At 38.6% G+C, this 22,100-nt stretch overlaps 3 protein-coding genes and 1 pseudogene across 11 annotated transcripts in view; 1 reads left to right on the forward strand and 3 right to left on the reverse strand.

The window, feature by feature from the left end:
- Positions 1-8,288, forward strand: part of ANKDD1B (ankyrin repeat and death domain containing 1B) — a 31,495-nt gene extending 23,207 nt beyond the window's left edge. For 7 of the 9 annotated variants that reach the window (XM_019282033.3, XM_019282031.3, XM_019282032.3 and 4 more), the window contains 4 exons: positions 2,653-2,748; positions 5,428-5,626; positions 6,278-6,409; positions 6,742-8,069. In XM_019282033.3, coding sequence (XP_019137578.2) covers positions 2,653-2,748; positions 5,428-5,626; positions 6,278-6,409; positions 6,742-6,800 — 486 coding nt within the window. In that variant the 3' untranslated portion in view covers positions 6,801-8,069. Of the gene's footprint in view, positions 1-2,652; positions 2,749-5,427; positions 5,627-6,277; positions 6,410-6,741 lie in introns of all 9 variants that reach the window. The other 2 variants (XM_010392765.4, XM_010392767.4) reach the window with 2 other exon arrangements.
- On the reverse strand, positions 8,118-21,109 carry POC5 (POC5 centriolar protein). The gene is made up of 9 exons (XM_010392768.4): positions 20,807-21,109; positions 20,250-20,426; positions 17,936-18,040; positions 17,047-17,226; positions 15,804-15,966; positions 11,883-12,001; positions 10,992-11,102; positions 9,969-10,145; positions 8,118-8,540 (listed from the first exon to the last, which is right to left on the reverse strand). Exons 1-9 carry the CDS (start codon positions 20,975-20,977, stop codon positions 8,391-8,393), a joined length of 1,353 nt encoding a protein of 450 aa, XP_010391070.3. The 5' UTR covers positions 20,978-21,109; the 3' UTR covers positions 8,118-8,390.
- LOC104693182 overlaps positions 8,118-22,100 on the reverse strand; it is a 51,131-nt pseudogene continuing 37,148 nt past the window's right edge.
- The window catches only part of LOC104693213 (M-phase inducer phosphatase 2-like), a 5,353-nt gene continuing 5,116 nt past the window's right edge, over positions 21,864-22,100 (reverse strand). The window contains exon 15 of the mRNA XM_039567588.1: positions 21,864-21,920. Coding sequence (XP_039423522.1) covers positions 21,864-21,920 — 57 coding nt within the window. The remainder of the gene's footprint in view (positions 21,921-22,100) is intronic.

Below are 22,100 nucleotides of genomic sequence, written 5' to 3' on the forward strand. Positions count from 1 at the left end.
GTTACTTTTTGGTTTATAATCTTCCTTACAGAGGTGCATAAAGCACATGTTGCCACTTGTGTTTGCTAAGTAAAGCTAACTACAAAGGAAGTCTCCTTTTAATATTGCTATACTTGCAGCTTGCAGAGATCTGATATGGTTTTGTGAAGAGCTGTAAAACTTCCAAGCTCCATGGTTCGAAGGATAAACACTGCTTCCAGAGACTTTTCATGGAAAAAAAGGACTAGGCTTGCAGAGAGGAAAATGGCCTGTGGGTGCTATAACTGTGTACCTGCAGCCAGACTCATTGCCAGGGGAGATGAAGCTTCACCAACTGCAGTGGTGGAGAGTTTGTCCTTTAGCACTCCGGGTCATCTGACATTCCAGATCCATTCAGGTGGATACTTAAACCCTGAGATGATGTTCTGCCTGGAAAGATAGAGGCAAAAATGGCAGTGGCTGGAAGAAGTACCAAAGCAAAGTTGCTGGGGAAGTGCTTTTGAAAGGACAGAGTATCAAACCCAGTATTTACAAATTCTGCTAAATTACTGCAAGATTGAGTTTCCCCTTTTACACTTTTACCACTTTTCTTGATTTTCTGTATGACTGAGTTGATGGATTTGATGTTTATTATGAGCAAAATCTCACCCTTTCATATCTTTAATAAGTAACTTCCCTGCACAAAACTGTCCTGATGAGAAGTGAAGCTTTATGGACTAGGATTGTCTTGTTTTGCCCTAGCCTTATATGAGGCCTGGGGCTCTGAGGGTAGGGTGCATGGTTGGTATGTTTTGGGAGGCTGAGGTAAGATGCTGCATTGTAGTTAAGCCTTTCCATTTAGAATCATGACTACACTTGCCAAAGAGCTGCAGTTCTCATAGGGGTCAAGCCAGAATGAATCTCATCCACTTTAAAGAGCACCTCAGCCACTGGAATATTTTTTCAACCTATTTGTATTCCAAGGGCAGACCCAAAAAATCACTTATTGCCTATGATTTTAGGCACCTACAAGTCTTTGAGCGAGAGAGTGCCCTCATATTACAGCAACACTGGTAGAGTTCAGGACTTGTTATGAGAATTTGGCTCTGAACCAGTAAAAGTTCTGGTACAAGCCACCTTTCTGCATTGGCTTTATTTCTTGGAGTAGCTTTTTCCTTGCTTATTTGCTGGATGACCCCTGAGACCATGCCACTGATGGGGACATATGCGAGTACAGTGCCCTTTGAACCGAACTGGTGCTGATATGCCAAAAACATTACTGTCCTTGCTGAACAGTAGACAGGAAGAAGAGGAGCCTGCTTTGATTGCACAGTGTTTTCCTGGCCTCCATGCCCTGGCAGCAGGAGTCCTCAGTCTCCAGAGAATGTCACGCATCTGCTTCTGTCAGAGCTCAGGGAATGCACTCTTGGGAGCTCTTCTTTCATCCCACCTGCAGATAAAACTGTCTTTGGTTGTGAGTGATAGGGCACAGAGAGCTCTCCATATGCAAGACTGCTGTGCTACATGTGCATGCAGGATGCCAGCAGTGTCTGCTCTACCACAGGGGTACAGAAACACCCCCTTTATCCACTCCCTCTCTCTCCCCCTCTGGGAAATACAGAGCACCTCTCCAGAGGTGTGCCCAAGGAGCTCTTGTGATCTCTGGACTCTTCACATATAAAATATGCCTATGCCTAAAAGATTTAATGCAATGTAAATTCCTTGGCTTCCAATGTGATGCTTTTCTAAAAACAGGCTAATTAGAATGATTTTGAGCAAAGCCAGGAGCCAGAACTCAAAAGATGTATATTAGGGAACTTTATACTATCTGGAGAGTTGAAATACGTTATAATTTAATTAATGAAACTTCTAATTATGGGATTGGCTTATTTTAGATCTAATTTTCTAGAATGCCTGGCACTTGTTATGCGGAGAACACACAGAATACTTAAATCCAAGGCAGTTGCACTCAGTGCAGATCTGCTGAAAAAAGACAGTTTCAGAGAAAACCCTTTAGAGCCACCGTGACACCTGTACATCGACATGGTGATAGGAGAGATGGGTTCAGGTAGACTGAGCAAACCCCTGCAGCTGCAATTAAAGCAATGGCTTTTAGTAACTGTGACTTCCTCTATACCCATGAAGCATCATCCTGTAGTTGTGCTCCTGTCAGCTGTAATGAGAAAGTAATTCTCCTTTCATTCTGTGAGCCACCTTCTCTTACCATCTAAAACAAGGCATAGGTTTGCCTTTTAAGTTGGAGATTTCCAACTTTGCCAGCCTATCCATCTGAGATGCCAGTTTAACCCTAGCATGGGAATGGACTGTATTTGTGGTAGCTTTCAGCCTGTGATACCTGGGCTTGCATGAACTTGGATGCAGTAACTAGAGAGTGCAAGCTGGTATGAAGTACGCAGCAGTCTGAGTGCAGGTTTCTGAAAGCAGCTGTACCTCACCAAAAATTCTTTAGTGGGGAGTTCAGAGTGGGGGAAAATTGACCACCTCTGCGCTGAGGGGATGCAGCATATGCAGAGCATAGAACTTTGATTGTAGCTACCCAAAAGCCATAAAAATGGTAGTAAATAGATTTTTCTGTAGAAATAAAAGGGGATGGGGCTCTGTAAACAGTTCCTGTGTTTCTTCTATGACATACTTACCCAAGATAATGTTCTGATTCACTGTCTCTGCTTTCAGCATGGAAAAACTGCACTAGCCACGGCATCAAGGAGCCATCATGCCCTCATTGTAGATATGATCATTAAAGCGGAAAGGTATTATGCCATGAAACAGGTAAGAGGCATCTTTCATTACACTCAAGATACCTAAGGGAAAAGCCAGTTCTGATTTTGAAGTGCCTTTTGGCTGAGGTGGTTCCTTTTGGCAGGCTGCAAGACTGGCCCTGATGAACTAAAGTTAGGATTGGGAATGGAAAAGTCTCTAGCCCATCCAGGTTTTACTCCTGACTAGCTGTAAAACTGTAAGCAGATCTTATCCTTTTCCTGCCTGGTGCTCTACACATAAAGGAATGGAGAGAGATCTAAGCCAAATCCATGATGCCATCATGTGCTGTGCCATCAGCACCATGGCTGGGATAACATTGGTTAAACATTGGATAACTTTGGTACAGTAAAATCTGCCGTTGAAAAATAGGCGAGTGAAGATGTCTGTGACTCCTTTGCTAGCAAGGGCTCAGCTACTTCAACAAGAGCTCCCTCTTCTGTTCCTTGCGTATTAATTATAAAACCATATCAATGAAATACAAAAGAACATCACAACAAGGGTGAAGGACATGGCTTAGGTTGTCTGAATTTCTCACCTTCTTTCCCTAGTTATTACTTAAATGTAAGCTGCATAGTGATGGGCTTCTCTGGAGCATTGCAAGTAACTGCCATACGAATTTGTGACTTCGTTCTCCCTCCTGCTTCCTGCTGAGTTAGCCAAGTGTGTAAGCATACTGATCCTGTCCCAGAGCAGGCACAGGAATTAGCCAGTTTTACCACCCTACTTCTGCCCTGAGTGGCCAAATCCATGACACCTAGTGTTACAGGGCTGGTAAATAACAGATCTAGATTTATTATTGCAAAAATGCCACCACGAACACCCTGTATTGTGCCTTTGATTTGCATCAATTCAGCTGGAGCTGTTAGGTACATCATGGTTTCTTTTTGGCTTAAAGAGAACCACAGAAGATGTGACAAGTCAGACAGCAGTAAACCCATAATGTTCTCAACCTCTTGGCATTGTTCACTGAATTTCCTGAAGAGAAGAAAAGGTGTTAAGTAGATGCTTTTCTGCAAAAGCACCAGAGATGTTGGGAAATACAAACATAAGTGTTTGTATCCTGTTGCCTGAAGCTGAGAGTGCAGCTTTTTGAACAGCTTAAATCTTATGGGTATGGAATATGATGCTGTTCAGGTGGTGTTACCATACATGGAACTACAGCATTTTGAACCATTATTTTAAGGACTGTCTTTTTCTTACATTCATCTGACTTATCATTTGTGACAAAGCATTAGTTAAAGGAATTGCCATGTAGCTGAGAGGAAGGGCATATGACATAAAGTGTGAGTGTCTTCCCTCTGTTTGCCCTTTTTTTCTATTTATCATTTGTACCCAACCCTTCTCTATCATTGTCCAGGCTGGGTTAAACTGGATTTGAGGGCAGCTGTTACCATCCCACCTTGCCATTGCCTCAAAACACAATTAGCAGCAAAGAGCAGCTGTGCTGCTGCTGCAAAGGGTTTCTTTTTTTTTTTTGTTTGCATGAGTTTTGTTTTGTTTTGTTTTAAATTAAGCATCACAAGAAAAGCATCTAATCAGAGAGACCCTGAAGCTGTCCTGTGAAATGTCCTAATTACCTTGCATGTGTCAGGAAGCATGAAATAAAGTCTGCATCAGATGAAGGGAATCAAACATACATGACAATGCTTAGTTACTGAACTGAGACTTTTTTTTCTCTCCGGGTCTCTCATAAGACTAGGAAATAACACTGCTGTATTTTTCTGTATTTAATTTGGAATGAAGCACTTTATGCTTAGCATTTTTAAAACACGGCATACTGCCATTTCCTTTTTTGCTTAGTATCTGCTTTGTAATCCTCTGTCAAATTCCTAAAGAAATTTTTTTCCCTTTGAAGATTGATTTGAAACAGAACTAGTACATAAACATAATGAAATACAGAAAGAGTTGGAGTTTACCTAACTAGGAATGTTCCCTGGGCACTGCTTAGCTAGGGCTGAAATCACTGATTGACATGGTTTTTGCCAAGGTGCCCAAACAAGAGCTAACCCCAACACTCCCGTTTCAGGTGAACCATGCATACAGTAGCAACATCACTTTTAATCTGGAGGCTAAAATCCATGTGGTTTTGTTTTCTACCTGATTTTACTTATGGGGGAATGACACTAGATCCATGTTCAACACATATGTGCGTATTGGTGTTTAGACACTTTGCTGATTGGGGGTCCCCATGATAAGCCTAATGGCTGATCCTGCCAGCAAAGGATCTGGAAGTCCCCACTTCAGCCAAGTGAAGCTGACAGGGTGGAGGAAGGAACAGCTTGAGCAGGTGCTGTGCCCATGCTGTCTACCCTCTCCTTGGGGAGAGATTAGTGCTTTGAGAAGCAAGAGATAAGGGTAAGAACTGTACCTGAAATCCAGCTGTGTTCTAAACACGATATATAGACAGAGCCAAGCAGCACAGTAGTGCTGGCACAACAGTTGCTGTCACTTTGCTTTTGTGTATCAAGTACCAGAGAAAGTGCATTGTTTCGCAATTAACTTAGTAATATGTAGCAAGACACAGAGGAACTCTTTGTTTCAGTTCTGTTTCTAGGAACCATACACAGTTCCTGTACAGGCACTGACCAAATCATCTGTCAGTAGCTACATCTGGCTGTTCAAGACATGGCTCACTGAGCAAAGGCTCCCAGCTCTGTTATAAAATTTATCATCTGCTTTCTTTTTCAGACACAGCTAGCTCATAGTGGTAATAGGTCAGACTTCAGTGTGTCCTTCAAACAAGATCACAGTACACAGACCAAGCAAATCCGTTCTTCCCTTTGGAATCTAGCATACACCCAGTTAAAACCCTGTGAATGGAAAAAACTTGCTGTGTTCTGGAAGTTCACAGATGAACAAATTAAAGCTATTGAAGAACAGTGGACAGGTAACAATATCTGAATGGCCAAACATAATACATAGGATAAAAAACCTCACAAGGCAGTGTTGCTTTATAAACTATGTGAATATCACATAGTGAAGGGGTACAAGCCTTGTCCCTGGTTCCTGGGAAGCAGTGCTGTAGCAGTACAGGACACTTCTGCTCCTCCTCCTGGCTTGAAGGAACCTTCCTCTTTGGAGATCAAGACTAGAAGCCATAAGCATCATAGAAGGGTCTTGCAGGTCATGCTGCAAGTGAGGACCTGGGGAACCTTATGACATAGAAAGATTTTGCTCATGGTCTGTCTGCACAACTGCCATGAAACAGGAATTTCTGGTTTCAGGCCTCTCAGGTGCTGGGAAAACAATTGTACTTGTTACTACTATTACAGGGTGTATTTCCACAGCTTGGAGAAAAATGAAAGGAAAAATTATTTTTAAGATGTATTAGGTGTTTTTTATCTCTTAATAGTAGTGTTAGGATAAAACGTGAATTTTTTTAAAAGCTTTTGTAAGCTTCAGTCTTCATTTTTCTCCTAGATAAGAAAGGTAATAAGAGCGAATGAGTAAGTTCAAAATCTGTTGGAACTCTTGAAGTGCAAAAACACAGAATACACTGTTTCTAGCATATTGAGCAAATACTTTGTGTATTGCATAGGCAAAAAAAGTTACAAGGAACATGGAAACAGAATGTTGCTCATCTGGTTACATGGTACATTGCTGGCTCATCAGAATCCTGTTAAACACCTATATGAAGATCTGGTGGATGCAGGATTTCAGCCTTTAGCTGGTAAGTTGACACAGAGCAAGCACATTGCAGTGTCCTCTGCGAGACTGCAGTGCCATGCCGAGGTCCCTGCTGGCGCTGGGGAGCTGTGGCCAGGGCGGGGCTGGAGAACACTTTCTTATTTTCTGGGACTGCCCTTCCTGAGGGGTGAGGCTCCTTGAGAAAAAGGATTTATGTCAGACTTGAGGTTTCTAAAGGAAGACAAATGTGCAAATTTTGCTTCCCTCCTCTGTCCTGCACACATGGTTCAATTGTGACTGGTCAGCCTTCAGTTAGATTAGTCTGACCTTGTGCGAAGCAAAGCACACCAAGCATTTTCTCTTTGTACTTTACAGAGAAGATCAGAGCTTCAATTAGCATTGGCATGGACTCCAGGAAATGTGTCATTTCATGAGCTCATCAATAAAACATGGCATATATGATGGAATTACAAGCCAGATGGAAAGTGATGTTCAAATATCCTTTTGGGAAACAAAAACCTTATTTTGAAGTTGTACAACTTTCTCCATCCTGGAAGAACTTGCACTCCTGAAATGGTTACTTATTTCTCAAATGCTTGCTATATAGCAACATAAAACATTTAAGAGTGAATGGCTGACTGGTAGTTTATAACTGTGAAGGCAAGATTCCCACTTATAATTTCCACATCTGACCTAACATTGATAAAGTAATTCTGTATTGAAACTGCAAACTAAACTACTTTGTGTTTGATGTGAAGTGTAAATAAAATGTCCTGTACATGAAAAAAATCAAATGTCATGAGTGAAAATTATGTATATAAATCAATTAACACTTTCAGAAATAAGCTGGCATCTGGCCTCATTTGGGATTCAGGTTTTTCTAAATTCTTGCTAGGATTATGACAGATCTTTCTACTGCAGCATTTGATTTATGTAGTGAAGATACACAAAAATGTCATGTATAAAATCCATGTGTAGCTGGCTGCAGAATTTTCTATCGTGGCATAACACTGTATACATACTCCCAGAATAACATTTGATATTTAATACTTAACACATCTAGAAATCATTTACCTATTTCTTATTCATATCTTGAATTAATACTTGGTAGCATCCTGCTGAATATGTTTAAAGGTTTTCTTATTACTGAATATATTTAATATCTAAAAAATCATGTAAATGTCTATCTTTGTGATCTTCTTTATAATATAGCAATAGTTTTATCATGTAATGGAAGAACTGAATTGCCTTTTCTGTTTGCATTTAGCTAGCATTATTTTGCACTGAATCCTACTGTTTGTACAAAAAAGGTGATCTGTATCTTAGTTTGAAGTCTTACTCCAAAATGCCCACTTGTGTGCAACCTTCTTTGAGTTGGCTGCAGAGCGTCCCAGAAATACAAAGAACAGCCCGCTAAATCCTAAGGTTTTGGAATTGGGGATCTAACGTACAAATGCTTGGAATCCCTACAGCATTCATCAAGTTCTGCAACATTAGCTTGGAAAATGAAACTGTTTAAGAATCTGATGGACTCGATACCTCACCTGGCCCAAGCTGGACCCTGGGTGTGGAGGATACGACCCTGCTGCTTTCCATTTAAACACACTGTTGTAGGATATAATTAAGGTGCATGTCAACTACGCTTAACTTGCATAAGCATTTAAAAGTATTTCTAACAAAAATAAATTTCATTTTCTCTTGAACATAGATGTTAGTATCATTGGGATTAAACAAAAAGATTCAGACAAAAATTACATTGTATCCTTTATTTGAAAGTGTGCAAAAGATTCCTTAAATAAAAAGTGTTTGTCTTAATAATAAAAGTTCGGAGGTAGAACAACAGTTCAAGTTCTTTTGCCCCTCCAGACATTTATTATAAATGCACTTTTGCTTAAAAAAACCCTTTTTTTTTTTAGAAAAGGGTAAAAACATGACATGTACTTTAGGCCTTACTGCATCAAATCTGAAAAGACTGGGAAGAGGTACCTTGATTAAAAACCCCTACCGGTGAGAAAGACAGTCAATCAGTCAACAACTTTTATTGACTGAACACTGGCATGGGTTTGGCCCTGAAGCACTCGCCCAGCTTGTCCTGCAGGTCTCGCAGTGGTAGAGCCGGAAGAATGAAGCACAGTTCGAGGATATTTAGCAGCAGTGGCTTGTGATATGGTTTGCTGAAAAGTAATCAGATACATCAAAACACTTAATGGCACAAAAAATTCCCATTAAAATAGCTCTAGGTGAGATGTAGTTTAGAAAGAAAGATATGCAATCCAGCAAACTGAAATACACTTATCAAAAAGGGAAAAATAAATGGTCATTTAACAGAAAGGGTAATTTCTTTTCCTTTCTTATCTGTAATACACTTTTCTGAATATAACGTGCTAAACTTCCAGTTAACTAATTATCTTGAGCTTTTATCACTTCAATCTTACTTCGAGGTTGGTTTGTTTCAGTTTTTTACCATACTGCTCACAATTTCCCCCGTAGTGCTAATTTAATCATGCCAGCTTTACTTTTGAAGCTTAGTATTTGCCATGAGGCAGTCTCTGAAAGGTCTTTGAAAAGAAAAGGTTTTCCATTTTATCAAGAATTAATTTTCTGCCCATAAAACTAGCCACCTTAGTGTAACAAACAGCTGCTTTTAATCAAGGTAAACTCTCTCCCCTCTCAAATTAACTCAAGAGAAATACTTGACTTCCACTTAGGTTTTTATTTGCAGAAAGGGTATACAGCGTATATCTCTAGGGCTGTCACACTTACTACATTTTTAGAAATCAGTGTTTGTTACAGTAGTTCAGGTGCATTCCTTGTCACACTAGTCACAAAATCTGAATCCAGAAATTGTTCTTAATGAAGTAATTACCACACTGAATCTCTAATCTCCTACGAATATACAGTTTAAGTATTACTTTCTGCTTAATAGCCCAAATTCTTGAAAGCCATGTGCAGTGTGCCACAGGGCTGTGAGTCATGGCAGGAAATGGGGGCATTTTCTGCTTTTGGTACTGCCATGCTGGTGAGAAGACTGAGGGTGGTTGGGAGGCTGGGAGGAGACAGAGCCAGGACAGGTGACCCCAACTGACCAAAGGGATGTTCCAGACCCTGTGGCACCATGCTCAGTGTATAAAGGGGGGGATGAAGGAGGAAGGGGGAACATTTGGAGCGATGGAGTTTTGTCTTCCCAAGTAACCATTATGTGTGATGGGGCCCTGCTCTCCTGGAATGGCTGAACACCTGCCTGCCCATGGAAGCAGTGAATGAATTCCTTGTTTTGCTTTGCTTGTGTGCACAGCCTTTGCTTTCCCTATTAAACTGTCTTCTTCTCAACACATGAGTTCTCCAGCTCTCACCCTTCCAATTCTCTCCCTGATCTTTCTGGTGGGGGAGTGAGCTAGTGGCTGCGTGGGGCTTGGCTGCTGGCTGGGGTTAAACATCTCCTCACCAGTGCCTTCTACACAAAGACAGTAAGTACTGTTTGCTATTTTCAACAGGCCTCAAGTCTGAGCTTTGTCTAATACCTCTTCACAAGGTAATTTTTCTTCAAACTATTACCAGATGTGTTGTAATAAAAATACTGTAAGAAGCATAATCTGATTTACCTGAGTGACCGGATGATGTTTCTCAACAATGACTGAACTCATGGGTGGAGCAACTCCCATCACTGCTAAACTCCCAGAAGCTCTGGATCTTTGTCCCATATCAGCTCGGCCTGTGATTCGAGCAGTGATTGTTCTTCCTGCTTTCTGTTGTGCAGATGTTATTACTTTTGCCATGGGCTATAAATAAATCAAGTATTAATTGGTAAAAAATTTTAAACATAATATTTACAATACTCTAGTATTTCTGCTCAGTTTTATCTGCCACATGCCTAAATGGAACTTGTGATGTTGCAGGTAATCCAGTTACATTACACAGGACTGAATTTGCTCCACCTGGCTGCAGCCAGGATGACTCCATTTTTTTCGACTCCTAAGAATGAGACAGCATTTCAAGCAAATGACTTCTGTCCTGAGGGAAGTAAGACTAATTTGACAAAAATCAAGCAGCATGGATAGTTTAGCTTTGCTCACTGACTGCATGCTTGAGTGACAGCTGAAGGTACTTCTGCCACTGTGGAAATCCTTTCTAGCAATGACAGAACAGAAAATAAAAAAGCTCCCATGTGTACAATAATGCATCTTTCTCTGACAGCTGATAGCAACCTGTATCAAGTGCTAGAAAAGGAGGGCAGTTTAGCACTAAGCATAGAAAACGGAATGACAGAAATTTCAAACAGCAGTAGAACAAGACAAAGCACTTTCCATAACAAAAAGTTATCAAGTCAAACACTGATTGTTCCTGTTGCACTATAGCGAAGTGTACATGCACTCTCCTATTCCTCATTTTGCCACACTGCCCTACCTACAAAAAGAATTTAAAACTGTTCCTAGCATAAATGGGTTTATGTGACACAAATGAGCACTTGCAAGCTAGTGTCTTCGTACTGCCACGTAAACTCTATGGCAGTGCCCTCAACTACATACCTGTGTTGCTCTGAGAAATGCACAAATAACAATATCCAAACTAATATTTGTTATGAATATGCCTTAAAAGAAGAAAAGAAGTTAATTTTAGCACATTACCAGTTTTTGAATTGATGTCACACCAGATCCTGCTGTGCTACTGATGATTCCTGGAGAATCAGCATCTAGCCTGGTCTCAGGAGTGCTTCCATGAGCCAGGTGGCTAGAAAACTGTGAAATGAAACCAGAGTTTACAAAGAATGAGTGCTACTTTCTAAAAAATACAATTTTACTCCTTAGATAGTCAGTTTTTTTACTATCCCAATTACCCTTTTAATTGTAATATCTTTGCAGATATCTTACCTCTAGTGTTACTGTTAATTGTCTAATTTAAAATTACTTGTCTAAAAATAGTAGAAATTGTGTGAATAACATTTGTCACTATTAGAATTAAAAATCAGGAGAGAGGCATGCACATCATCTCTGTTCTAACCTACTCTCCAACATGATACTGTTTTACAGTGGCAAAGTTTTCAGGATGGCTCCAGGGCAGCTCCAAAACAACCATGCCACTAGATGATGATCTGGCTAAGTTGGTATGATAGGACAATAAGGTGAGTTCCCTCAATGTCTGTATGTGTTACCCCCCTAAAAAAGAAGTTTTAAGTCAATCCAACTTTTCATCTTTTCAGAGTACATTAAATTCAGAGGTTTTTTTTAAAAAAAACCTCTTAACAGCTTTTTTCCAGAGAGAACCTTAGAGAACAAATTATGCTTATTGTAGTGACCTTGTCTTCATTAGTTTAATGCATTTTCACTAAAATAAAAAAAAAGCTTAATGAAAGTACAGCAAGCCACAGCAGCTGTGTCCAAGTCACTTCATTTTCACAGCGCAGTCTGAACACACCTGCAGGTTTCCTTTTAGACTTGGACTTTCTTCAAAAAAGCCCAAACCAAGGAGTTTCTTTTTTGTCACTAGCAAATACAATTCTGTTCCAGCTACATGCTTACCATGCCTTCCATCTGAAGAGAAGCTGCTGGTGGAGGTGGTGGTGAGGGTGGATTATACTGTGAAGGAGGTGGCCTTCCTGCATCAGTGGGAGCATTATCATTTCTCCTGCTTCCTGTATCTATTATTAAAAACAAAAAGTAATGGGATCAGCACATAATCTAGCTAACCCTAAGGGGTAGGGATATGGGGGAAGATAAATTACAATAAAAATTTTAGTATTTCTTTGGGATTTTGTGTAATAGAATAAAAAAGATCAGGCTGTTCTTTATAGAGGTAGGTAGGTAGGCAGAATAACATTCCTGTATTTTACCCATCTTTTGAGGTGCTTGTATATGTTTTTCAAGGGGCTTGTTTCTCAGTTATGTCTCAACATCCCCGTGGCACATGTCACCTACTTGTAGTGCAAAGAACTGAGGTTCTTCCTACTGCTTTCCAGAACTAAAACCAGTGTGCAGGAGGTGCTCTTATCCTAAGATCCAGTTTAGATAGTGTCTTGGGGTGACCTTATGATGTGTATCCCATATCGCTGCCCTATACCCAGAAATTAATTCTTGTGCCTTTCTATGCCTTTAAACTGAGCCTGAGGGGGGAAGGAAAACTGAGCAAAACTTTCTCAAAGCAGTTTGCAGCTTGTTCAAGATCACACAGAGATAGGGATTTTTTTTTCAGCTGCGGCAGGGGAGCGAGGAAGCACCCGGCTTGCTGCTTTCCAGTCAGCTTTTGGCCAGTTGTTTCAGTTTCTTTTTTCTCCGGAGAGAGACTGAGAGTTGGACTTTGCTTTTCTTTCCCTGGAATTTCGGATTTTCTCCCTTTTCTACTGGACTGCTTCAACCTCAGAGCACATCGGGAGGACTTTCCACCGGGCACAGAGGGCCTGGCCCTGGCCCAAGCCCCAGCTCCAAGGAGACCAAAGGGAGGACTTGAACACTTTCCCAGGTTTTATTCTCCACAGTGACAGATTTTATTATTTAGCATTATTATCCTTTTTCCATGTGTTTGGTAAATAAATAGTTTTTTCTCCTTCACTTTCCTTCGAGGAAAATTTATTTTTCCCAAAGCTGGTGTGGGGAGGGGTGGCTGTGCCTTCTCTCAGAGGATATATTTCTAAATTTGGCCAAACCAGTACAAAGAGGAAAACACAAAGGTCATACTGGACTTCTCTGAGAGCACAAGATCCTTAAGGGGGCTTACTGGTAGTAAAATAAAATGTTACACATTAGCAGCAGCATCTCATCCCCATATATAACTGCTGGACAGTGGCCTCATCCTGGCTGGGACAATCTACAGGCACCCTATAGCTCTCGTGTCCCTGTGAGGGTAGGCTGGGTAAGCTTAAGCTTGAACAAAATCCATCTGGGATACTTTTATCTTAAAATGCAGACACTGGGGATGCCAGATCTGCAGACATAAGCCCAGTCTCTTTTCCAAGCAGTTCCAGCCTTTTCCTTTTAGAATACAGACTTTATTAAAGGAAGGAGAGAGAGGTATTCTTATTTACTCTCCTATTTCTGAAGCAGCTGATGCCAGCAGGAGTTCCAGGATGAGAGAAATTTGCTCATTCCAGGGACTAGAGTGACACCGTGTGGTAATTGTGTTTGGTTTTTTTCATTCTTAGCTGAAATATGGAGGAAAAATAAAAGGAATGTGCTTCAAATCTGTGCAATACTTGTAGATGTCAAGAGTAAAAGAATGCCAAAATATACATTTCTTATATATCTATGTATGTACACACACATTAAGCTTAAGCACAGACAGGACCAATACACAGTTATAGACCAGTCAGATCTGATCTATGCTACTGAAGAAAAACAATGTTAGGATTTTTATAAGCAAAAAGTTATGAATTCTTTTGGCTACAGTGTTCCTCTAAATACATAAAAAGGTTAAAATAATCTTGATATATTATTAATTAAAAAGAAAGTCAGCAAATTAGGCAGATAACATTTACACCATCAACACTGACACTAAATAGTATGAAGCCATTAAGGCTGTGATACATGCACACTATTAATAAATAAAATATAATGATATACGATATGTATGTTATCTGTATATTGTGTGTATATTAAATGTACATTAAAATAACCTAATAATAAATTTGTAAAGGGGTGAAATTCTGCTTTTATATACAATGACAGTAGGTGGCACTGCAGTGTTCATATAAATTTATAATTGCTGACTGATTCTGGCACATGAAGTTTTGATACCCACAGATTAAACGACCAGCAACAAATCACAATAATCTTCTCTGATGTTTGCAGTCTTCCGATGTCCTGATCACTGTTCTACCTGATCAAGAATGCAGATCAATGGTTGTTCAACCATATTAAATAATTATGTAACTAACTTCATTAAAACCACCATCTGGCTGTAGCAAAAAAAACATAGTAAGCCTAGGGCAGGGGAGAATGTGGTACAAGAGGTGGTGGAAGATGATGACCTGCTTAGGACTGAAACACAGTCTGTGAGATGTTATGAAGCCTGATTAAAAAGCATAATAGCAGATACACAAAAAAATAAGTTATGGGTAGCCTAACATCCAGTACAGCAAAATCTTTAGGTCTTGTTCTGGTGTAGAGTATCAGTTCCAGCTTCTTAGTAAAAATCAAGCAAAATCTTTGGTCCATGAAACTCAGGGGTTGGTCACAACTATTCTAGAGCTCAGTTTTCTTCATTTCCTTACTACTTACCCTCATTTTTATAGGTCTACAGAAACAATGCTTTCACATGAGTCAGTTACCCTTCATTATCAGGGAGACCTGTTGTCTGTTGCATGTTTTTTGAAAACAATAAACAAATAAAGGATAAAGCTTCAAGATAGAACAGTTCTTAATTAGTACACAATGAAAAAGAAGTACCTGGGAAATGCCCTGTAATTTTATTCCCAAACTCAGTATCTTCAAGAAATCATTCATTCTTAACAGTCTACAAATACTGATCCTATGTTTTTACTAGCACACAGCTACTACACTTAGCTAATGTCATATTAAGTTCCTAAGCAACTACACAAATACCACTTATGTTCAACAGGCTTAGACAGCTGCTCAGGTAAGTATCCTCTTACATTTTCTTCAGGTTACTATTTCCTCTTCCTAGCTACATTTTTTGGTGAAGAATTTTTCTGAAGTAGTTCAGAAACTTCTGTGTAAGACTGTTAAATTTAACAACTGAAGTTACTTGTCTAAGGCTATTAACCACGGCTGCCAGTACAGCTGGTTGTTGAGCCACATGCATAGCTGTGACACTCCTGCTAGCACAGCTATTTTCTCTTTAACGTAGGTTGCTGCACCAGCACGATTATGTTCCCACTGCTACAGATTGTCTCACTCTGAGGGGGTGATTTCATTACATCATTAAGCATGTGAAGCTCTTCCCTGTGTAGCTACACAGGTTTTACGAGTATGCTGCTGCTAAAAATAGACTGGTGTTTCCTGTTCTGGCACAGAGTTACAACTAAATACAGAACATGAGAGATTTGCTTGCCGTTTTTACATTCAAAAGCAAGATTAAAAAAGAAGGGAGAGCTGGGTAAAGCTGATTCATTGCACACTGAGATTCCAGAGCATAAAGGAATTTTCAGAATTTTGTCTTCACTGCTCCATAACCTGGTGTTTTGTTTGCCACCTTTGACTTCTTGTTCTGCCTTCAGCTGCAGGTTACTACTCTCTCAGCAATGTGGGATGAAGAGAACACATTCCTACTTTTAGCTACAGCAGTACGAAGTTCAGCATCAGAGTATTTCTCAACATATTCAACAGGACATTTTAAAGCAATAAAAGTTTAATAAACTCTGTATTGCCACAGACTCTCAAATGAAAAAAAAAGAGAAAAGAAACTCCATTAAAACAAACAAAAAATCCCAAACAAATCCAACAAAAACGCACACACACAACCAGATTAAAGCTGCTATTCATACTAACCAGGATCTGGCCTACTGTCCTTGCTTTGAAACATGGACATTGCTTCCAGATTCAAAGCACATACACCACGCATAAAGGCTTTCTTCATGGTGTCTTCATAGTGATCTCTTTCACTGTGCAGTCGCAGAATCTCAGCTTTCCTCTGTTCCAAAGCAGCAGTTAGCTACGAAACAGAATGAGGAAACAGCTCTCTCTTACTTCTGAATGCAAACTACATATTCATCAATTAACTTTAAAAATTATTTACTATATTTACAAAGGTATTTTCACTTAAAAATCTCTGCTTCCCTGGAGATGAAAAGCTCACTGCAGTTTCTTTGTAATACAGCACAATATTAGTACTAGAACATATCAAGGACAAGACTGTATTCAAAACCCTACCTAAGCAGAAATGTATCTTGCAAGCTTTTGTCTTTTAGAAGTTGGCATCTCGGCACAACCCAGATTTCTGCAGAAACATGGGATCATTCAACAGAAGAGCAAGTGTTCTCAGACAATTATTTAAATATAGGGTAAATTTTCATCACCAATCTCTCTTCTCTAGATACTGTAAAAAACTAAAAATGCCGAGAAAAGAACAGAGCAAGTTGCTACTTATGGTTTTTGTGCTGTTAAGACACATTTGGTAAGCCTGTTCTTAAAGTTCAAGGTTTAATTTCTTGCTGAAATACAAAACCCTTAAAAGTTGTATTTTAAAACTGATTACTTAGCATGTACCAATGCATATGTTGACAATCTCATCTTAAGATCTGAAAATTCTTTAAGAAGCTTAATTGGCAAGGTGAAGAAAAATCAAACTTAATTTCAGCCTTTAACAGAGTAGCTATTACAGAAAAAAAAAAAATTCTACTCATCATGACCACTCGTAATAAGAATGGTCTTCTATTCCCACTGTCTTCTTTATTAAGACCTCAAAATGCATAGCCCATATTAACAGGAAGCTGTTAGAAAACTAATGGTGTTCCCACCGGTAGGCAAACAGAGATTTGCCTCGTTTGAAGAAAGTCCAGTTTATTTCATCTGTGCATGCAGATAGGCAACATTTTATATCAGATGCAGGGAAACAAAGTCACATCTGAAAACATAACAGAGATCTTAGATCCATTCAGATCTTCTTGCATACTTGGGAGCTCTGTTCTGCTGGAAAATACTCATGTTTGTTAGGTTTTCTGAGAAAGAGATACTTTGGAGGGACAGGGATTGGGAGTGAAGGAGCAAAAGAAGGGAAAATAATTGATTTTACCTCTGCAATTTTGGCTTCATAATCATTGGTCAGCTGAACACACACATCTTCTGCCCTTAACTGACAGGCTCTTGCTACTTTGTCTTTCCATCTTACTTCACTAGCAGAGCGCCATGCTGCCCACACTTTCTTCATCAAAGCTGTCCGGAAATGTCTGTCCGCTAGGCTATTTGCATACTCCTTAGGAAGTAAATACAACCATATCACACAAAAGTTCAGGGATGATAAAATCTCAGTACTCCAGTGTGGATGATTGTCTTACAGCTTATTACACAGACCACAGTAGGAACTCCTTAACTGAGTTACAGGTCCTGCAGTGAAGCGTTACACAAGCAGTGTCAGCAGCTCAGTGTTGCCTCTGCACACGTGCCATGGCACATTCCTGACCCCAACACAAGAAACTGTGTTTGTGAACTCCTAGGCTACACACAACAGTGGTCTTACTGTTAGTTTAATGACACTCAAACAACCTCATGCATGCGGTGTAAGCAGGCATGTGTGAAGCCATTTGATGGGTATGTGCACATTTGGATTCACTGCAGGAATCACAAAAAATATGCAGTTACAAAGATTGCAGATAGTTAGCATAAAACACCTTTTGAATAAATTTACACTTCAGGATTGTTTAAAAACTACTTTGAAACAACTCTACTATTCTACTCTACTTCAATACAGTCAGCAGACAATGGGTTTTTTTCCCATTCCAGAGAGTATTCTGACAGCAATGTTCGTTTTAGAGCTGATCTTTCCAAACTGTTATTTGACACTGTCAAACACATCAAAATAGAAACACCGTAATTTCTTCAAACTGTAACAGGAACTGCAGCAGCTCTGACTCTTTTGAGTTCAGAGGTTTCATTTTCATTGCATTCTTATTTTGTGCACATACCTCTTGTTTGGTTTTAACATGCTGAATCCGCCACATCGTAAACTTTCTCATCAACTCTACTCGCTCCTTTTGCTTCTCTAATGCTTGGGTCAAGTTAGTAATTACCTGCAAAAATATTAACACTATTTCAATAGCTATGATCATTGTAAGGTCAAATAGAATGTACTTTATGTCTCAATTATTTTTCACTTAAAGCGCTTGCTTTTAATGGATGCTTTCTACTGAAACTTCCCGTTACTCTAATCAAGTAAGAAACAATCAGAGTTCAAACCAGAATTAAAATTCTTGTGGCTTCAACACTCAGATTGCGGCACTTCCATTGTGTAGTTTTAGGAGAAGTTCAACTGAATTGCTATTTCCTCCTACATTTGCTGGTTTCTGAGCTACTTTCTCATAATTAAATGTTACTGTAGCATAACATCAGAAAATTATTTCAAAGAAAATTTTTAAAAATCAGAAACATTTATATTAGAAGATTTTTCACTTGTCGGAACAGAATAAACAAGCCAAGTAGTTGCTACAAACTAGAAAAATCTTATTAAGAATTGTTACTCTCTTTAGAAGTTCTCATGGAAGATATTATTATAGGCTTATAGCAACTAAAACATTTGAGAGACAAGATGTCCTACTGGACAGAGACTGCAACTGGGGACTTTTACCAGCAATCTCTAAATTTAATGAGTACACATAAAGCTGAGGTTCCCCAATTAAAAATTAAGCCAGATATGATGCAAATTTGGTACACCAAAACTCAATATTTCTCTATATTTCTGCCTAACTTCTTAAGCTAGACTCTGCCATCAGTCACACATGAGCAACTCCAATGGTCAACAGCGACCTATCATGGGACTTTGGGGAATAATGTAAAGTTACTTTAACTACTGCATAAAGATTGTTGAGAACAACATTTTATGATAATACATGCTAACATATGTTAACATTATATTGCATTTGTTACAAGTAGTAATCATTGAACATACATTAATGAAACGAATGATACCTAAAATTAAAAGAGAAAGCAAATTAAATCGATATATTAATTACTTTCATTGAAAAAGTGTCATTTACTAACATAAAAGTCAATTTTCGATGCTGCATACATGCTGACACACACCAGAAGCCTTAGCCTAGGTCTGTTTTTGTTAATTAGGATATTTTTGCAAATAAAAAGCATTTGAGATTTACAATGTGAAATAAGAATTTATAATACTTGTAATGTTTGTGATGCTGATGGACTTTGGTTTATATCCATATCAGGATACAGCAGTTTTGACCATTATGGAGTGATATATGGAAGCATGGAAGCACTGCCACCTTCCATTCAGGTGGTAGCAATAGTAATTTTCTATTCAAATGATTTTTTTCTTAGAAACAGAACTACAAAAGTGGCTGAAGAAATAATTTCTTTGGCAGCAGAAAAAAATTAGAGCTTTCAAGATATCATTGAGAATTATGGCACATTAAATACAACTGACATACAATGATAGCCAACAGAATTAGATGTTAGAAATGTATATGCTGAAATAGCCATGTACATAGGTACTAGTTACATTGTACAAGACTAATCCTGTTCATGTAATGTTACAACATTTATATTTGCTTGGTCTGTAAGATTAGTCTGTTTTCCAAATGGACACAGAACATCATCTCCATTCATATTTTAACTCCCGCAATGTATGTTTTTTGAAAATGTCAGTAGGAATTACAAATTCAAACTCCATTAAATGTTCTCAAGTACTAGGTTAAATGTTCAGGGTAGCAGTAAGAAGACTCAATTATGTTATGTGATTGCAAAACTGCCAAGATTTTATATCCACTTTCACAGTACTAGTTAATTTTGAAGTTGTTTACATCGTTGATAGCAGGAAAGTGTAAATCAGAGACTCCAAATGTCCAATCTTAAGAATATGTATAAATGTAGAATTCCTAAGAATCCTAAAATAGAGGCTCTTCAACACTTAGGAGACTGCTGCCCATTTAAAATTGAGGAAAACCGATCTAATAATTGAAAATTTAGAGGCTTTTTAAGTGTAGGAGCTAATAGACTCACCTAAGCCCATGTGATCTTCATGAAATAAATAAGAAACGAGTAGATTCTAGATTTAAGAAGCAAACAATGCAAAGTATGCACATATAATGGGTTTTCATTGTTAGTATAGACAACCCTATTAGCAACAATGATTATTTTTCTGCTATACAGTCTGAATGTATTATTTACTTCTCTATGTTACTTGCTTCAAAAATATTTTGTTCAAAGAGATGGTCCAGAAAATTTAGTGTGGATATTTTTAAACAGAGTATGAAAACAGAGTACCTCATCTTTCCTGCTAATAGAGATTTCATAAGTATGAAGTAACTCCTTCAGGTTTTCCATCTCATTCTGCAGTTGTTTCACATGTGCGGCATGTTTCTCTTTCTCTTGTCTCATTTGAAGCTTGTGATGTTGAATCAAATTAAGTTTCCAATTTTTCAGTTCAGTCAGAATATTTGCCTGAAAAGTTCAAAGGATGACAGTAACGCAATTAGTTTAAATGATTCCCTCCTCCCTATTATTTTAATCTTAAAATACTTAGCAATTAAGGAGACACAAATATTTACAGTGATACCTTCATTACATAGGCCGTTTACAGCTATAAATATTACCAGACACACTGAAGTATTGAATCATGATATCAAAACATCCCTAATGGAGACAGTTATTCCAAAGTTTTTGAAACAATATATTCTATGCTATATATGTTTACGCGCAATATGCAACAACAACAAGAAATACCATTCTCCCAGCAATCACACTGCAATTTCTCCTGCACTCACTCTACAATACAATGATATCCATGAATGATTTTTAAGGATTCCATACAATATAAATACCTTAAGACTTCCACTCCAGAGATCAAGTATATTTTCTATTTGAGTGAGTTTTTCCTCTGGTGAAGTTAATTCAGTCACTGAGGTTTTGCTGACTTCTCTTGGACCATGTATGGACCCTTGTGAAGAACTTGCTTCTGAAAGAGCAGGCTGTTCCATATGGGCCTGCTTCATTGATGTTGAGACTAAAAATGAAACAAGACAATAAGGACTGACACTCTGGAAAGGCTAACTGGTCCGCATTCTGGATGGAAGTCAGAAGCCAGGCAGTGGTGAAAAGGAAATATAATATTTATGACATCAGAAACCTCCTTTCACCACATAAGAAAAGCAACCCAATTCAAATACACGCTTCCTGGACACAAATATATTTAAACTGACGATCCTATTGTAACATTAGTAAATTCAAAAGTGCCGCTCCTGTAAAATACAGTATCTTAATATAAGTTAATTTGAAAGAAAATGATCACAGCAAGCACCAAAAATACAGACAGAAACAACACCTCTAAGTAAAGGGCTCTTGACAATTAATATCTCAGGTCAAAAATATACTAACTTTTGCCTTTTTCCTTAATGAGTCTGTAAATGCCTGAGATCTGTGGTGCTGCCTAGCAAATTCACAAAGGAGCCTGTGGATATATTTCCATGTTAATATGTACCTGCATCCATTTTTCTTAAAGCCTTCAATTTGTTCATCTAATTAGACCTTAAGCAATCTGAGAAAGGAATTATCTACCATGAACTTATATAATGCCTTACACAGTAAGTCCTCACTTTGAGGAGTTGTGGCTAGCTACCACTAGAAATTAAAGTTAATCCCTGCCCAAAAGCTAATAGGCATACATTTGAGCTGAAAATAAAGTTAATATTTAAGTAAACTTGGGAAATAAAATATTGGTTTATATTTAGTTATTCCTTACAGAAAATTTATTTGAGTCGACAACTGAATAAAAAAAAAAGTAAAGAAGAGGTATTAGTAGATTCCTGTTAATAACAACAAAGAGGACAACTTCAAAAGAATACTCCCTTCTTTTCACAAACAGAGGAAACCACCAACATTTTAGTCTTCACTTCTGAAAACAAATATTGTCTGATGGGTCTGATTTTTTGGTTCAACCTAGAAGAGGTAAGTTTAACTGTCACAAAGCAGTATCTTCAGTGGACACTAGAAAAGTATGTTTCTAATTTATTCAAGGCAGAGCCTGATGGTTGATACTCTTTCACAGCTATTTTCACTGTTAAGTCTTCCTGTCCCAAGGAAATGAGAAGAGCTGTCTGGCCAATACTCCCTGCCACG

This window comes from Corvus cornix, chromosome Z (assembly GCF_000738735.6).
Source record: "Corvus cornix cornix isolate S_Up_H32 chromosome Z, ASM73873v5, whole genome shotgun sequence".
In the NCBI taxonomy this organism is placed as follows: Eukaryota; Metazoa; Chordata; class Aves; order Passeriformes; family Corvidae; genus Corvus; species Corvus cornix.

What these genes read in the sequence shown, in the direction of transcription:
- POC5 (XM_010392768.4), bottom strand. Translation starts at nt 20,977, where the DNA reads ATGAAGCAGGCCCATATGGAACAGCCTGCTCTTTCAGAAGCAAGTTCT. An exon ending in CTATTAGCAGGAAAGATGAG is followed by an intron (nt 18,041 to 20,249) that starts GTACTCTGTTTT and finishes ATATTTTTGCAG; the next exon opens with GTAATTACTAACTTGACCCA. An exon ending in ATGTTAAAACCAAACAAGAG is followed by an intron (nt 17,227 to 17,935) that starts GTATGTGCACAA and finishes TTACTTCCTAAG; the next exon opens with GAGTATGCAAATAGCCTAGC.